The sequence below is a fragment of the Marmota flaviventris genome, chromosome 5, assembly GCF_047511675.1.
Source record: "Marmota flaviventris isolate mMarFla1 chromosome 5, mMarFla1.hap1, whole genome shotgun sequence".
Taxonomy (NCBI): Eukaryota; Metazoa; Chordata; class Mammalia; order Rodentia; family Sciuridae; genus Marmota; species Marmota flaviventris.
The window spans coordinates 4,068,432-4,079,473 of record NC_092502.1 but is presented as its reverse complement, the minus strand read 5'-3'; the positions used below and the strand labels follow the sequence as shown (position 1 = coordinate 4,079,473).

Here is an 11,042-nt window from a genome sequence, read left to right as displayed (position 1 = left end):
AAGATGGACTTTCCTTCCCCAGGTGTCCATGACTCCCTACTTGTCCCTCTGGACATCAGTGGGTCCAGAGACAGAGCACCCACGTATAGGAGCCCCACTCAGGCCGCCCAGGGCAGGCCCAGAGTCCCAGTTTCAGGGATTAATGAGGGGGACCAAAAGGTCTTTGCAAAGAGTGCATTTGAGACACCCTGCAGGATCCAAAGAGTGAGGACCTCGAGGACCAGGCACAGGGAAGACCCTTGTACGGAGCACTTCCGGCACAGAGGACCAGAGAATGCGGTGAGCTCAGGAGCTGCCAAGGAGCAAGGCACCCAGGGGCAGAGTGCTGGGGGAGGTCGAGGACAGGCCTGCCGCCACCCTGCAATACCCCATGGACCACGGAAGGAGCTGTCAAATCAACTTCAAGCCTCTGGGAGGTTTTGAAGGTGTGTGTGCCCGGGGCCACCAGGGTTGTAGGCAGCTGTGGTTGCTCTGTGCAGAATGGGCTGCAGGAGACATGGCGGGCAGGAGGCCTGAGAGGACTATTGGTGGAGTGGACAGTGGAGTGTGACCTTTAATGCCCTTACTTGGGAGAAGAAGGAGTTGGCAGGTTAACAATGACAATCTCCTTAGCTAGTCTTAATTGAGCACCGCTGCATTCTAAATACTTCTGCATACTAACCCTGTCAGTTCTCAACACAGGCCCTCAGGAGAGTTCTGCCCTGACCTCCATCCTGCCAATGAGGACCCAACCAGAGGGACGTGATGAAATGTGAGGCTGGCATCGGGGTGTCCAACACAGCACACAGCAGGCCCCGTGTGCTCCTTGGAAAGCACCAGGTGGGCTGACGGGGGACACAGGGCAGGGCAGGAGGCAGGGATGCTGCTGCTCCCTCTGCACAGCTGGCCCCGAGGTGCCCACTGCAGACCGACCCACTGAGGAGACCCAAACTGCTGCTAAGGCCCACAGAGGCAGAACCCTTCCAGAGGCCATGGGTGGAGTGCACTGCAAGGGCTCCCAGAAGAGCTCCTGCTTCCTGCTGTGGTTCCCTGCAGCAGTTTCCCCAAGTCCTCTTCACTACCCACGAAACCAAGAATCCAGGGGCCTGCCCTCCATGCCCTGCCATCTCCTTCCTCAGTTCCTACTTCCTCCACCTTCACCAGCCCTGGAAGCAAAATGTCTCTGCAGGAGGTGAAGGCTGCATCCTGTGGGTCTCCTTGGGCACAGGCCAGATGGGACCACCCAGGGAGCAGGGTGTTCCCCAGACCAGCCAACAGGGCCTCTGTGTGTGGCCCAGCTGGTTCATTTCTTCCCCTCAGGCTGAGACCAGTAGCTCAAAGCCACCATCACCAAACTCAAACCTTTACTTGGAGACGGCTTGGTTAGCCTACGTCAGGAACCTCGAGCAGCAGCTGTTGACTACTGGGAAGGCCTTGTAGTTTCCAGGCCACAGCTCCTAAGGAGCAGCCCATCCTGCTACTGGTGACTGTCACCTAAACAGGTGACCCCTCCTGACACCCTCCAGGAGGCCCTCACCTTCCTTCCCCCTTGGTGGCCCCTGGCCTCAGGCCCTTGGACAGTGTCATGTTAGGGGCTTCCTCTCCTGCTGCTGTGTGTCATTGCCTGCAGAGCCTGAGACGCAGGGCTCCCTCTGTGGGGTGCCCTCCATCATCCCCAGAGCTCCCCGGCCTCCAAGCACACAGAAAGGACTCAGATTTACAGGGGAGGCTCAGGTGGGCCTCCAGCCTCGGCTCCTCTTGCTCTCCACCTGCCACAGCAGTGCCTGGAGCTGTTTAGGGGTGGAATGCAGATGGCGAAGCCGCCTGAGATTCAGTGCTCAGCCAGAGGCTGCTGTGCCAGGCACCAGGCAAAGCCACGTAGAGGAGGGCTCCAGCAGAACATTCCATCTGGCACTGTCACCTGGGTGCTCTGGAGTCATTGGGCAGGCAGTGGCCCTGAGGATGCACCAGACAACTGGCCACAGGAAAGGCAGCAGGGTGGGGGCTTCATATGCACAGAGGGAGACAGGATCCACATGCAGATGCTGACCTTGAGTTGCCATGTCCAGCAGAGCTGCCCCAGAGGAAATCCGCACAGAACAGCAAAGACCCACCTGGGCTGACTCTTTTATTTATTTATTTTTTACTCGGGATTGAACCCAGGGATGCTTCACCACTGACCCTTTATTTTCCATTTTGAGATAGGGTGTTGCTATGTTGCTGAGGCTGGCCTCAAACTTGCAGTCCTATGGCCTCAACCTCCTGAGCCTCAGATTACAGGTGGGTACCACTCTGCCAGGCACCAAGTGTGCTGCCTCTTGGTTGAAAGTTACAAATGTGTTAGAAAGAAACCACAACACAGAGAGGTGGGATCCATGGATGAGCCTCTGATACAGGTACCAACAGGAGGGATCTCAAGAACACCACTGTGAGGGGGAAACAGTCAACACCCAGCAGCAGGCGCCACCTGCTGTCACCTACAAGGGTTCAGAACAGCCAATCCCAGCAGGCAGCTCTCGGCAGGGGACTGAGGCCCAGGGCACATTCCACACTGCCTGGAGACAGAGGGCAGGAGGGAGAACTGCTGACTCAGAAAGGCAGCCTGTCAGCCAACAGCACCATGTCCTGCTGCCCCGCTCCTGGTGCAAGTTTCTGGAACTGTTTCTGGTTCCTAAGAGTGAACTCCAGGGGAGCCCGGGCAGGGAGACTGCAGCTCTGTGCTGCTTTTGCGACTTTCCAGTAAGTAGGAAATTATTTCAAAATAAAGGCAGAAGGGAGTGAGCGTGCTTGTGGAGGTGCAGCACCATCAGAGGGCCTTGGGGGGACTCTGTTGCTGATGCGTGGTCAGCAATCCAGACAGTAGGGACCTACACAGATCTGCACATTTAAACTCTTTATTAGAGCAACGCTCCACCCAAGGCCACTCCAGGCCACCTTACTTTCTAAACCTGAACACGGTCATGTCCTGGATTGCAGGGCCTTCTCCTCCCTGGGTCTCTGACACAGTTGACATCCTTGTGTTGACTGCAAGTCCCCTGAGGAAAGGGACTGGGGCTCTGTTGCCACATTTGTTCTGCACAAGAGTACAGGCACTGAGCCAGACGGGGAGCGTCAACACCTGATCATGTCCCCATCAGGGGAGGCTTGGCCAGGGGACAGCTCTGGTCTTCAGCAGTCCTCTTTTGGCCCCCATGATGACCACAGCCTGGACAGTTCTGGAAGAGCCAGATGTCAGCTGTTGGAACTACTGTGTCATCTCTGGGGTCAACATGGGGCATTGTGGGAATCAGAGGGGCACCTAGTTGTGAGCATGGGGACAGTGTCATGTGGGACACGGGAGGCCCAAGGCAGCAAGTGGAAGATGCCAGCAGAGATGAAGGACCAACTTCTCAGAAGCACGATGGACCAGGAGCACGGACATCCTCCTGTTGTAGGGACAAACGAGGCAAGGCACTGAAGACAGCAGGAAACAGTTTTATTTGGCTGCAGCCACGTTCAGAGGGCACAGCTTTTGCTGTAATCAGTCAATCCCCTGAACCCCGAGTTCAGGGAGTTTCAGAGTTTTATACACAGCATGTAAGGGGAGGGGCTCAGAAGCTCACAGTCCGCAGAAGATCACATAAAAGCAGCTTTTTCTTTCATTGTTCTGGGCAAGTTAACTCTTCAAGGACAACACCTGAGAAGGGGAGAACTTCTCCTCCCCTTTCTTTCCTCCCCCTGCCAGCTGTTACCATGGAGCCCAGTTGGTAACATATCTTAAAAATGTAGACATCTCTGTGAAGCCCAGCTCAAGGCCAGAGGCCTTGTTGCACATTTCTTCAAAGTACTATACTGGATACGTTTGTGAAAAACTTATCCAGTATAGCACCTGGAGTGCTGGTATCTTCTCGGCCAGTGGCCAAGTAAACAGGGCGACATGAAAATAGGAAGTTTATCTACATTGGACTCTCGCAGAGACTCTTTTGCTGACACTACTAAAATCAGCCATGGTGAAGATTTCTGGAGAGGCCCAGTTAAGACTTTTCTGTGGAGAAACGGGGGTGCCACTTCACTCCAGGTCCTGAGACAAACATGCACCTACTTCAACAGCAAGCTCTGCTTCCAGCTCAGAGGCGGGAAGTGGTGCTCAAACCAACCCCAGCCCATAATGCGTCAGGACGGATTTGGCAGATGATAAACTAAAGCTTTAATCATGGAGGTCAACGTGGCCCTTGGCATTACCCAGAGGCCCTATGACTTAAGCTAAAGGAAGAGGGAGGAGAACAGAAGGGTGGGCGTGTCCCCAAGTGAGGCAGAGGCCCAGGACCTCAGAGCAGCAGCCCCAGCAGGAGGAGGCTACCAAGGACCCAGGAGCTGAGGGAGGCTTTGAAGCTGCCGCTGGTGTTGGGGACTAAGGAGGCTTGTGAACACTGGACCTGTCGGAAGATGATTCCCCTGACTGTCTGGTTGGCAGTGCCCAGGAGCTGACAGGTGGAGTTACTGATGTCGGAACAGCCTTTCAGCAGGAGGTGCTGAACTTTGAGGCCTGTGAGGCAAAGGGACTGTCAGGTCCACCACCCCTCCACTCCCCGCATCTGCCCTGCTCTTGACTCCTGTCTGCTGCTGGCAGCTTCGACCTGCAGCTGGTCTGTCCCTGGCCCCACGCAGCAGGGAGGAGTCAGAGTCAAGGGCAGAAAGAGAAAGGGAACAGGAATGGTGAACCTCAGGGGCCCAGACCCCTCCTCCGCCCACCCTGAGGACCCTGAGGCTGTGAGAGCTGTCCTGAGCCGCCTCAACATCAGGGCCAGAGCTCAGACTCAGACTCCCAAGGTCCCCTGAGCTCCCCTCCCTTCCAGGGTTTGCTTTCACTCCCCCCTTCTCTGGATCTGACTCTCCCTGCCTGAGGTTTCCCTGAGGAAAAAAAAAAAAAAAAGGAAAAGGCAATGGAAGGGATGTAGGGAGACTGTGGCATCTCCACTCTAAACCTGAGGGCTCTCATTGCTTTTCCATGTTGGAGATTTAGATTCCAGAAATAAGGTCGAGGACATTTGCATATAAGATGTGGCCACAGTAGTGCTACCTTTTACTGAACAATTACGATGTGGCCCTGTTGATCCGTCACCTGCAACTCCACACCCTGGGAGAAGAGCAGCTCTCAGGATGGAGGGTCTCAGGGAAGTGGAGGGGCTTCTTATCAGAGCAGGGCCACAGCGTGGGAGCAAGGCTGACTCTTGACTTTCTCTGAAAAGTAGGGAACCTTCCAAGGCCAGTGTGGAAAGCAACCCATGGCTGTTTTACAGCGAGGATCGTGCTGGAGTGGGTATTAAAATGAGCTAGGAAGACTCTAGAGTTTTAAAAACCATGATCTTGAGCAGGACAAGCAAGCAAGAAAAGCTCCGTTCATAAGGGCCTTGTCACGCTGGCTGGCCTGGACTTCTGTCACGCCCTGGGGGCCCCAGTGGGACAGTTCTTCCCCTGCAGCCTCTGCCCACACCCAGCTGGAAAATTACAACAGAGCAGCGCAGATCCCCCCAGTCACGGGCGGGGAAAGAGCCTTGGCTGGGCTGCAGGTCCATGCAGAGCGTGTTTTCAGCACATGTGAGGCCCTGGGGCCAACAGCAGCCCCAAACAAAGCAAAAGAGCCTGAAATGCTCCTGCTATGAAAACAAAGCCCTTCTGAGAAGACCCCGTGCTGTGTGGCCAGCCACAGGACATTCTAGGGAAGGAAACCTTTAGGGACAGCAGAGGTCGGCAGTCACCATAGTCTCCTAGGGAAGGATGGAGGTCTCAGGGCTGGGACCCAGGGACATAGAGAAAATGCTCTGTCCTCACTGCAGTGGGGTCATGGACATGTCAATTCACCCCTGTTCAAACCCCAGCATCGTCCGTACTCAGAGAAACTCCTGATGTCCACTATAGACATTGGGAACAAGGACGTGCTAATGCAAGTTGATCCCTGGTAAGGAGCATGCCCTTTGTGGGAAGGTGACAGTGGGGGGCCATGTAGGGTAGATGGGAAATCTCTGTCTTCTCTCAATGTTGCTGTGACTAAACGTTTTCTAAAAGGTAAATTCTATTTGAAACAAGAAGCACAAAGAAACTCAGAATAAGTCTGGTGTTCGACCCCAGCCAAAAATCCATGATCACAGTCAAGCATTAGAAACGACATTTGGCAAAAAGTGAAGTCAAATTATACTCAGGTGTTGGTGCCCTGACACCCTACAGTGGAGTGGAGAAGTGCAGGTTTTAGAGGAAGATAAGTGGCCCCATCCACACCACAGACCAATGGCAACCAGGAAGAGAAGCAATGTGAGGAGTTTCCTGCTGCCATTAATGAGCCTGGCTGGACCACAGTCACAGGAGGACAGGGCCTGAGGGGGGCACAGGAGAAGGAGCTCTGGGCTCTGATGGCAGAAACCACAGAGGGCTCAGTGCCCCAGAAGGCTCCCCGTCAGGCATCCCACCCCCCAGCCCCTGTGTGGATGGTGACCCAGGGCCTGATGTGCTCTCAGCTCAAGTCCATGAAGGACCTTGGACTCCTAGACGTACCATTCGTGAAGTCCACCTCTATCTGGACACACTGCTGTCCCCAACTACACCTGTGGGTCTTCTCGCTGCAGGAAGTCGTGTTGAGTCCATAGCAAGCAGGGCACATGGTGTTGCTGGACCCGTCATCTGGGGCAGGGACTGGGCAGAGTGAGAACCATTAGTAAGGACCTGTGACCACATGGAAAGTGTCCCTGCCCTGGGGGAAGGGACCCACACGAGAATAAGAAGCCCCCGATCCTGGCCTCAGTACCCAACCCAGACACAGGTCTCAGCAGTGTCCACACTCCATGCCCTCACGCACCTGCCCTGGCAGGCCACCGGCTTCAGGACACAGGGGGTAGACTGAGAAGAGGAAGGTGGCACCGACAACCAAGAGCAACACTAGCCAAGTGCACTGAGCCTGGCCAGCAGGTGTCTGAGGTCAAGCCTCACCCTGAACAGAGGAGCAGGCCCTGACTCATCATCCTGATAAGAGGGAAAGGAAGCACGGAGACCAGGCCTGCTCTGAGCTCACTGGCTCTGTGATGTGGCCATGAACTGTACCTCTGGAGCCACATTTCATCTCTTCATAGGGAGGCCTTTGGTTAGGTCAGCAGTGCTCAAACTGTGGTCCGGGAGTCCTGGGTCTGTAGATGCAGGCCACTGTGAGGGCACCTCTGAGCCTCACGGGGTTTCCGGAGCCCATGGGGGGAGAGATGCAGCAGAGCAGCAGCTGGAGCAGACAGCCAAGCCGGCTGCCCCAGTAACTAAGAGCTCTGCAGGACACCCAGGGACACCACTCCACCCGCAAAACAGTTTCGTTTTGTAAAATGTAGTATTTCTACCTAAAACCATATTGTGTCATTGTCTAATTATTTTTTGAGTGAATTGTACATGATTTCTGTATTTTCTTACCTTTGACTTCTAAGAGAAATATGTGAATAAATAAAATATAAATAAATAAAAGCAGTCTGGGATCCTCAGCTTCTTCACAGAAGACCTGAGACCCTGAGTTTGAGAACTACCGAGGAATATCCACTGCCCTTTGCACATCAGGGTGCTCCCAGCACCTGTCCTTACTGAGGGGGGACAGCATGGTAGCAGGGCCAGTTTGTCACACTGGTTCCTCACGTAATTGTTGTACGTCAGAAGGGAACGTCACCAAGAGATGCAGGAAGTTCTGGGACTTGAGGTCCCCCAGGGGAAGGGGCATGGGCACAGAGGGCAGGAGTAGGAGGCAGGCAGCAGCCCAGGCCAGCACACACCCAGGACATCGCTGTCATTTCCGCAGGGCTGTCCTTGGCAGCACTGGCTGGCGAAGTGGACGTGCTTCCCAGAAGCCACGTGGACAGTGAAGGGATCCAGCTCCTGCGTGCAGTTCTGTCCTGAGCAGGACATGTCCTGGTACAGCCTGAGGAATTCTCCTGCACAGAGGCAAGCACAGCCGTCACCAGGGCCCAGAGGCTCCAGCGAGGCTCCCAACAGCTACTGCAGAATCACAAGCCGCTACCCCAGCTCAGTGCATCTGGAGGTCTGGAGGCTCCCCTCAGGCACTGCCCTGATGGACCAGGAGCCCCAGAGAGGCCAGCTGAACATGGGCAGAGGCTGAGAGAGGCCTGGAGATGGGGGGTGCTGGTAACCCAGGCCACCTGTCAGTCTCAACCTCCATAAAGCCAAGGAAGCAGATGTGGTGAGTTTGGGGCCCTGACACCACAGCACTGCCTGTGTCCCTGCTCAGAACCTGAATTGAGTCTAGCGGCCTCTGACCACAGCTGTCCAACAAGGCAGCCCTGGCTCCGTGCAGGACTGATGGTGAATCTAGATTAATTACAATTAAGTACTGTTCACAATTAAGCACTTAGCCACAGGGAGCAGGCCCTTCCCCCAACAACCAAGGGGACCCAACAAAACTGAGGGGAGCGTCATAAAGCAAGACCCACAGAACAGGTCTGAGGGAGGATCTCAGTGTGGGCTGGGGGTCCTCGTTCTAACGCCAGCTCACCGCACATGGCATCTCTGAGACAGCTGAGAAAGTGTACCAGGCTCGGGGTTAGAGGAGATTAAGGGATCACAGCTAATCTCCTGGTGTGATTATGATACAGCAATCATACCTTATAAGTCTTATCAGGGATGGACAGTGGGATACTCATGAGGGAAATGGCAGGTGACAGATAGCTTACGGTCACAGAGACACATGTCACACACACGCACACACTTCAGAATACAGTGGCAAGGCACAGGGAGGCTGACAGCTGCTGACATGGGGCAGGTGCGAGGGCTCTCCCGTCCTCCATTGCTCTGTGGGGGGAGCAACAGTCAAGGTGCCTGCTGAGCAAGGCCTGAGGGAGGGGTGTTTGTTAGAAGAGAAGGAAACCAAGAGGGGATAGGGTTGTGGGAGCTGCATTTACCTGGGGCAAGCCGTCTGCCTCCTTGTGTGACTAATCGCCTCTCTCTGCATACACTGCTGTGGCCTGGAGGGAGTCCCCGCCACAGTGGCCTCTCTGTGAGGTGCAGGCTTATCTGTGCTGGCTCGGGTGTGTTCCCATCTAACTGCTGCCCAGCTCAGCCACGAGCTGCCTGCCCTGAAGCCACCTCAACCCTGTCTCCCTGCTCACCCAGCCCCACCTGGGATGTCCTTCTTCCTCTTCAGCTCCAGCCCCGAGCAAGCCCCAGAGCTGTGCTGCTCACCTAGAGAGAAGTTGGCCGAGGAACTCACGCAGCTGGTGTCAGCTCCTGAAGCACACTGTGTGGCTTTCTCATTAGCACAGGATCCTGACCACGAGCTACACTGGACACAACTCAGGGATTCTGGGGACACAAAGTACCCAACATCAGTCAAAATTCAGTAGACATGGGTAGAGCATACTCTGGGCACAGTAGAGGATGTAGACGGGCTGGCGGCCCTGCCCTGTGGGTACCCCCATACCTCCTACGGTGAGATGGAGACAAACTCATTAGTTTTTTCCCCACTGTTCCCCAAAAGGAAGCCCCAACTTAATCGATGACACAGAGGGGCCCTTTGGAATGCAGGGTACAAGGACAGGTCCCCTGCTCTCCACTGACCACACTTTGACACCAGAGGCTGTGTGAGAGGTCCCCTGAGCAAAAGACCAAGAAGCTCCAGGCCAAACAGATGAAGGGCCTTCTTCCCCAAAGAAGCCTTGCGGTCCTCTCACCTGCAGTGGCAGTTACAAGAGCTGCGAAGATGGCAGCCGTGAGAGCAACTTTCATGGTGCTGATGCTGACCTTTCCCAAGGGTGGGCCACCAGGGGTGAAGCCTGAAGGACACAAAGAGAGCCGACTCAGGGGCTTGGAGAAATTTCTGTCATCCCCAAGAGGTTTTTATCATGCTCTAACAAGTCCCATATATGCTCCATATTTGTGACAGAAAGAATCAGAGTCCTGTTCCAGGAGCACACAGCTGTGACTTAGAGTCCACGTTTTCAGTGCAGATGCCTCTCCAGGATTTCAAGATTCAGAAAACAAGGGCGTAGCACAAATCTTGCAGAAGCATCTATGTGCAGAATGAAAAGCCTGGGCCCATCCTGTGGAGCCACCTCAGGTCCAAAGCGGGAAACATAAGCCAGTTTCCAGTCCCACTGAGGATAAGATCTGTGTCAGTTAGTTTCCACGGCTGTGATAAAATACCTGAGGAATCAACTTATGAGTAGGAAAGGTTTATTTGGGCTCATGGTTTCAGAGGTTTCAGTCCACGGTTACTTGGACCTGTTGCTTTGGGCTTCTGGTGACACAGGACATCATGGCAGAAGCGTGTGACAGAGGAGGTTTGTTCCCTTCAAGGTAGGCAGGAAACACAAAGGAAAGTCAGGAGGAGCTCAGGTCCAACATCTCCTTTGAGGGCTACCCCCATGACCTACCTTCTGCCCACGCAGCCCCGGCTCCCACAGGCTCCCCCACCTGGGTCTCCAGACTGGCAACCAAGCCTTCAGTACATGGGACTCCAGGGGACTTTGAGGACCCAAACTGCAGCAAGTACCACGGAGAAGAGCTATGCTGGAGTCCCATGTCCCCGCCCTCCCAGAGCCAGCGTCTCCTTGCATCCATGCTTACCCCTGGGGCTATCCTGAGGCTGCCACTGCCACCCTGATGCAGATGAGCAGCCACTCTATCCCAAGCCCTTCAACGTAGGACTCTGGGTAATTCACTCCCCGCACCCAGCAGGCAGCCATTATTACTAGCGCCTGGGGACCTGGAAAACAATGCTCTCACACTAAGGGGTCACACCTGAGTGGTGTCAGAGCTGGGGTGCAGCCTGGCCCCTCACCGTCACTCCACCTGCCATCCACCAGATGGCAGTACTGAGTCAGCACCTGGGCGCCTGTGACCTTAGGACTGGAGTGGAGGCTCCAGCACTCTGCATCCTGTGTCACTCGACCCTCTGCACCTTGCGTTTGTTCCTGCAAGTGTCTGATGAGAGCCTGGAGGATGGCTAAGTTCAGCTGTCATCACTAGGATCCCAAGTCAGAGCTCTGGAGTTTCCCCTGGCCCGTCATTCACACAGAGCAAGCCCCCCCACACCCCCACACCCCCCACCC

General features: G+C 55.0%; 1 protein-coding gene across 1 annotated transcript; it reads right to left on the bottom strand.

The window, feature by feature from the left end:
- Positions 1-4,141: 4,141 nt before the first annotated feature.
- LOC139705831 (ly6/PLAUR domain-containing protein 8-like) lies at positions 4,142-10,551 on the bottom strand. The gene is made up of 8 exons (XM_071612734.1): positions 10,365-10,551; positions 9,663-9,764; positions 9,353-9,415; positions 9,112-9,294; positions 8,895-8,957; positions 7,752-7,910; positions 6,496-6,645; positions 4,142-4,495 (listed from the first exon to the last, which is right to left on the bottom strand). The coding sequence occupies exons 1-8, from the start codon at positions 10,549-10,551 to the stop codon at positions 4,287-4,289; spliced, it is 1,116 nt and encodes a 371-aa protein (XP_071468835.1). The 3' UTR covers positions 4,142-4,286.
- Between the last annotated feature and the right edge of the window lie 491 nt (positions 10,552-11,042).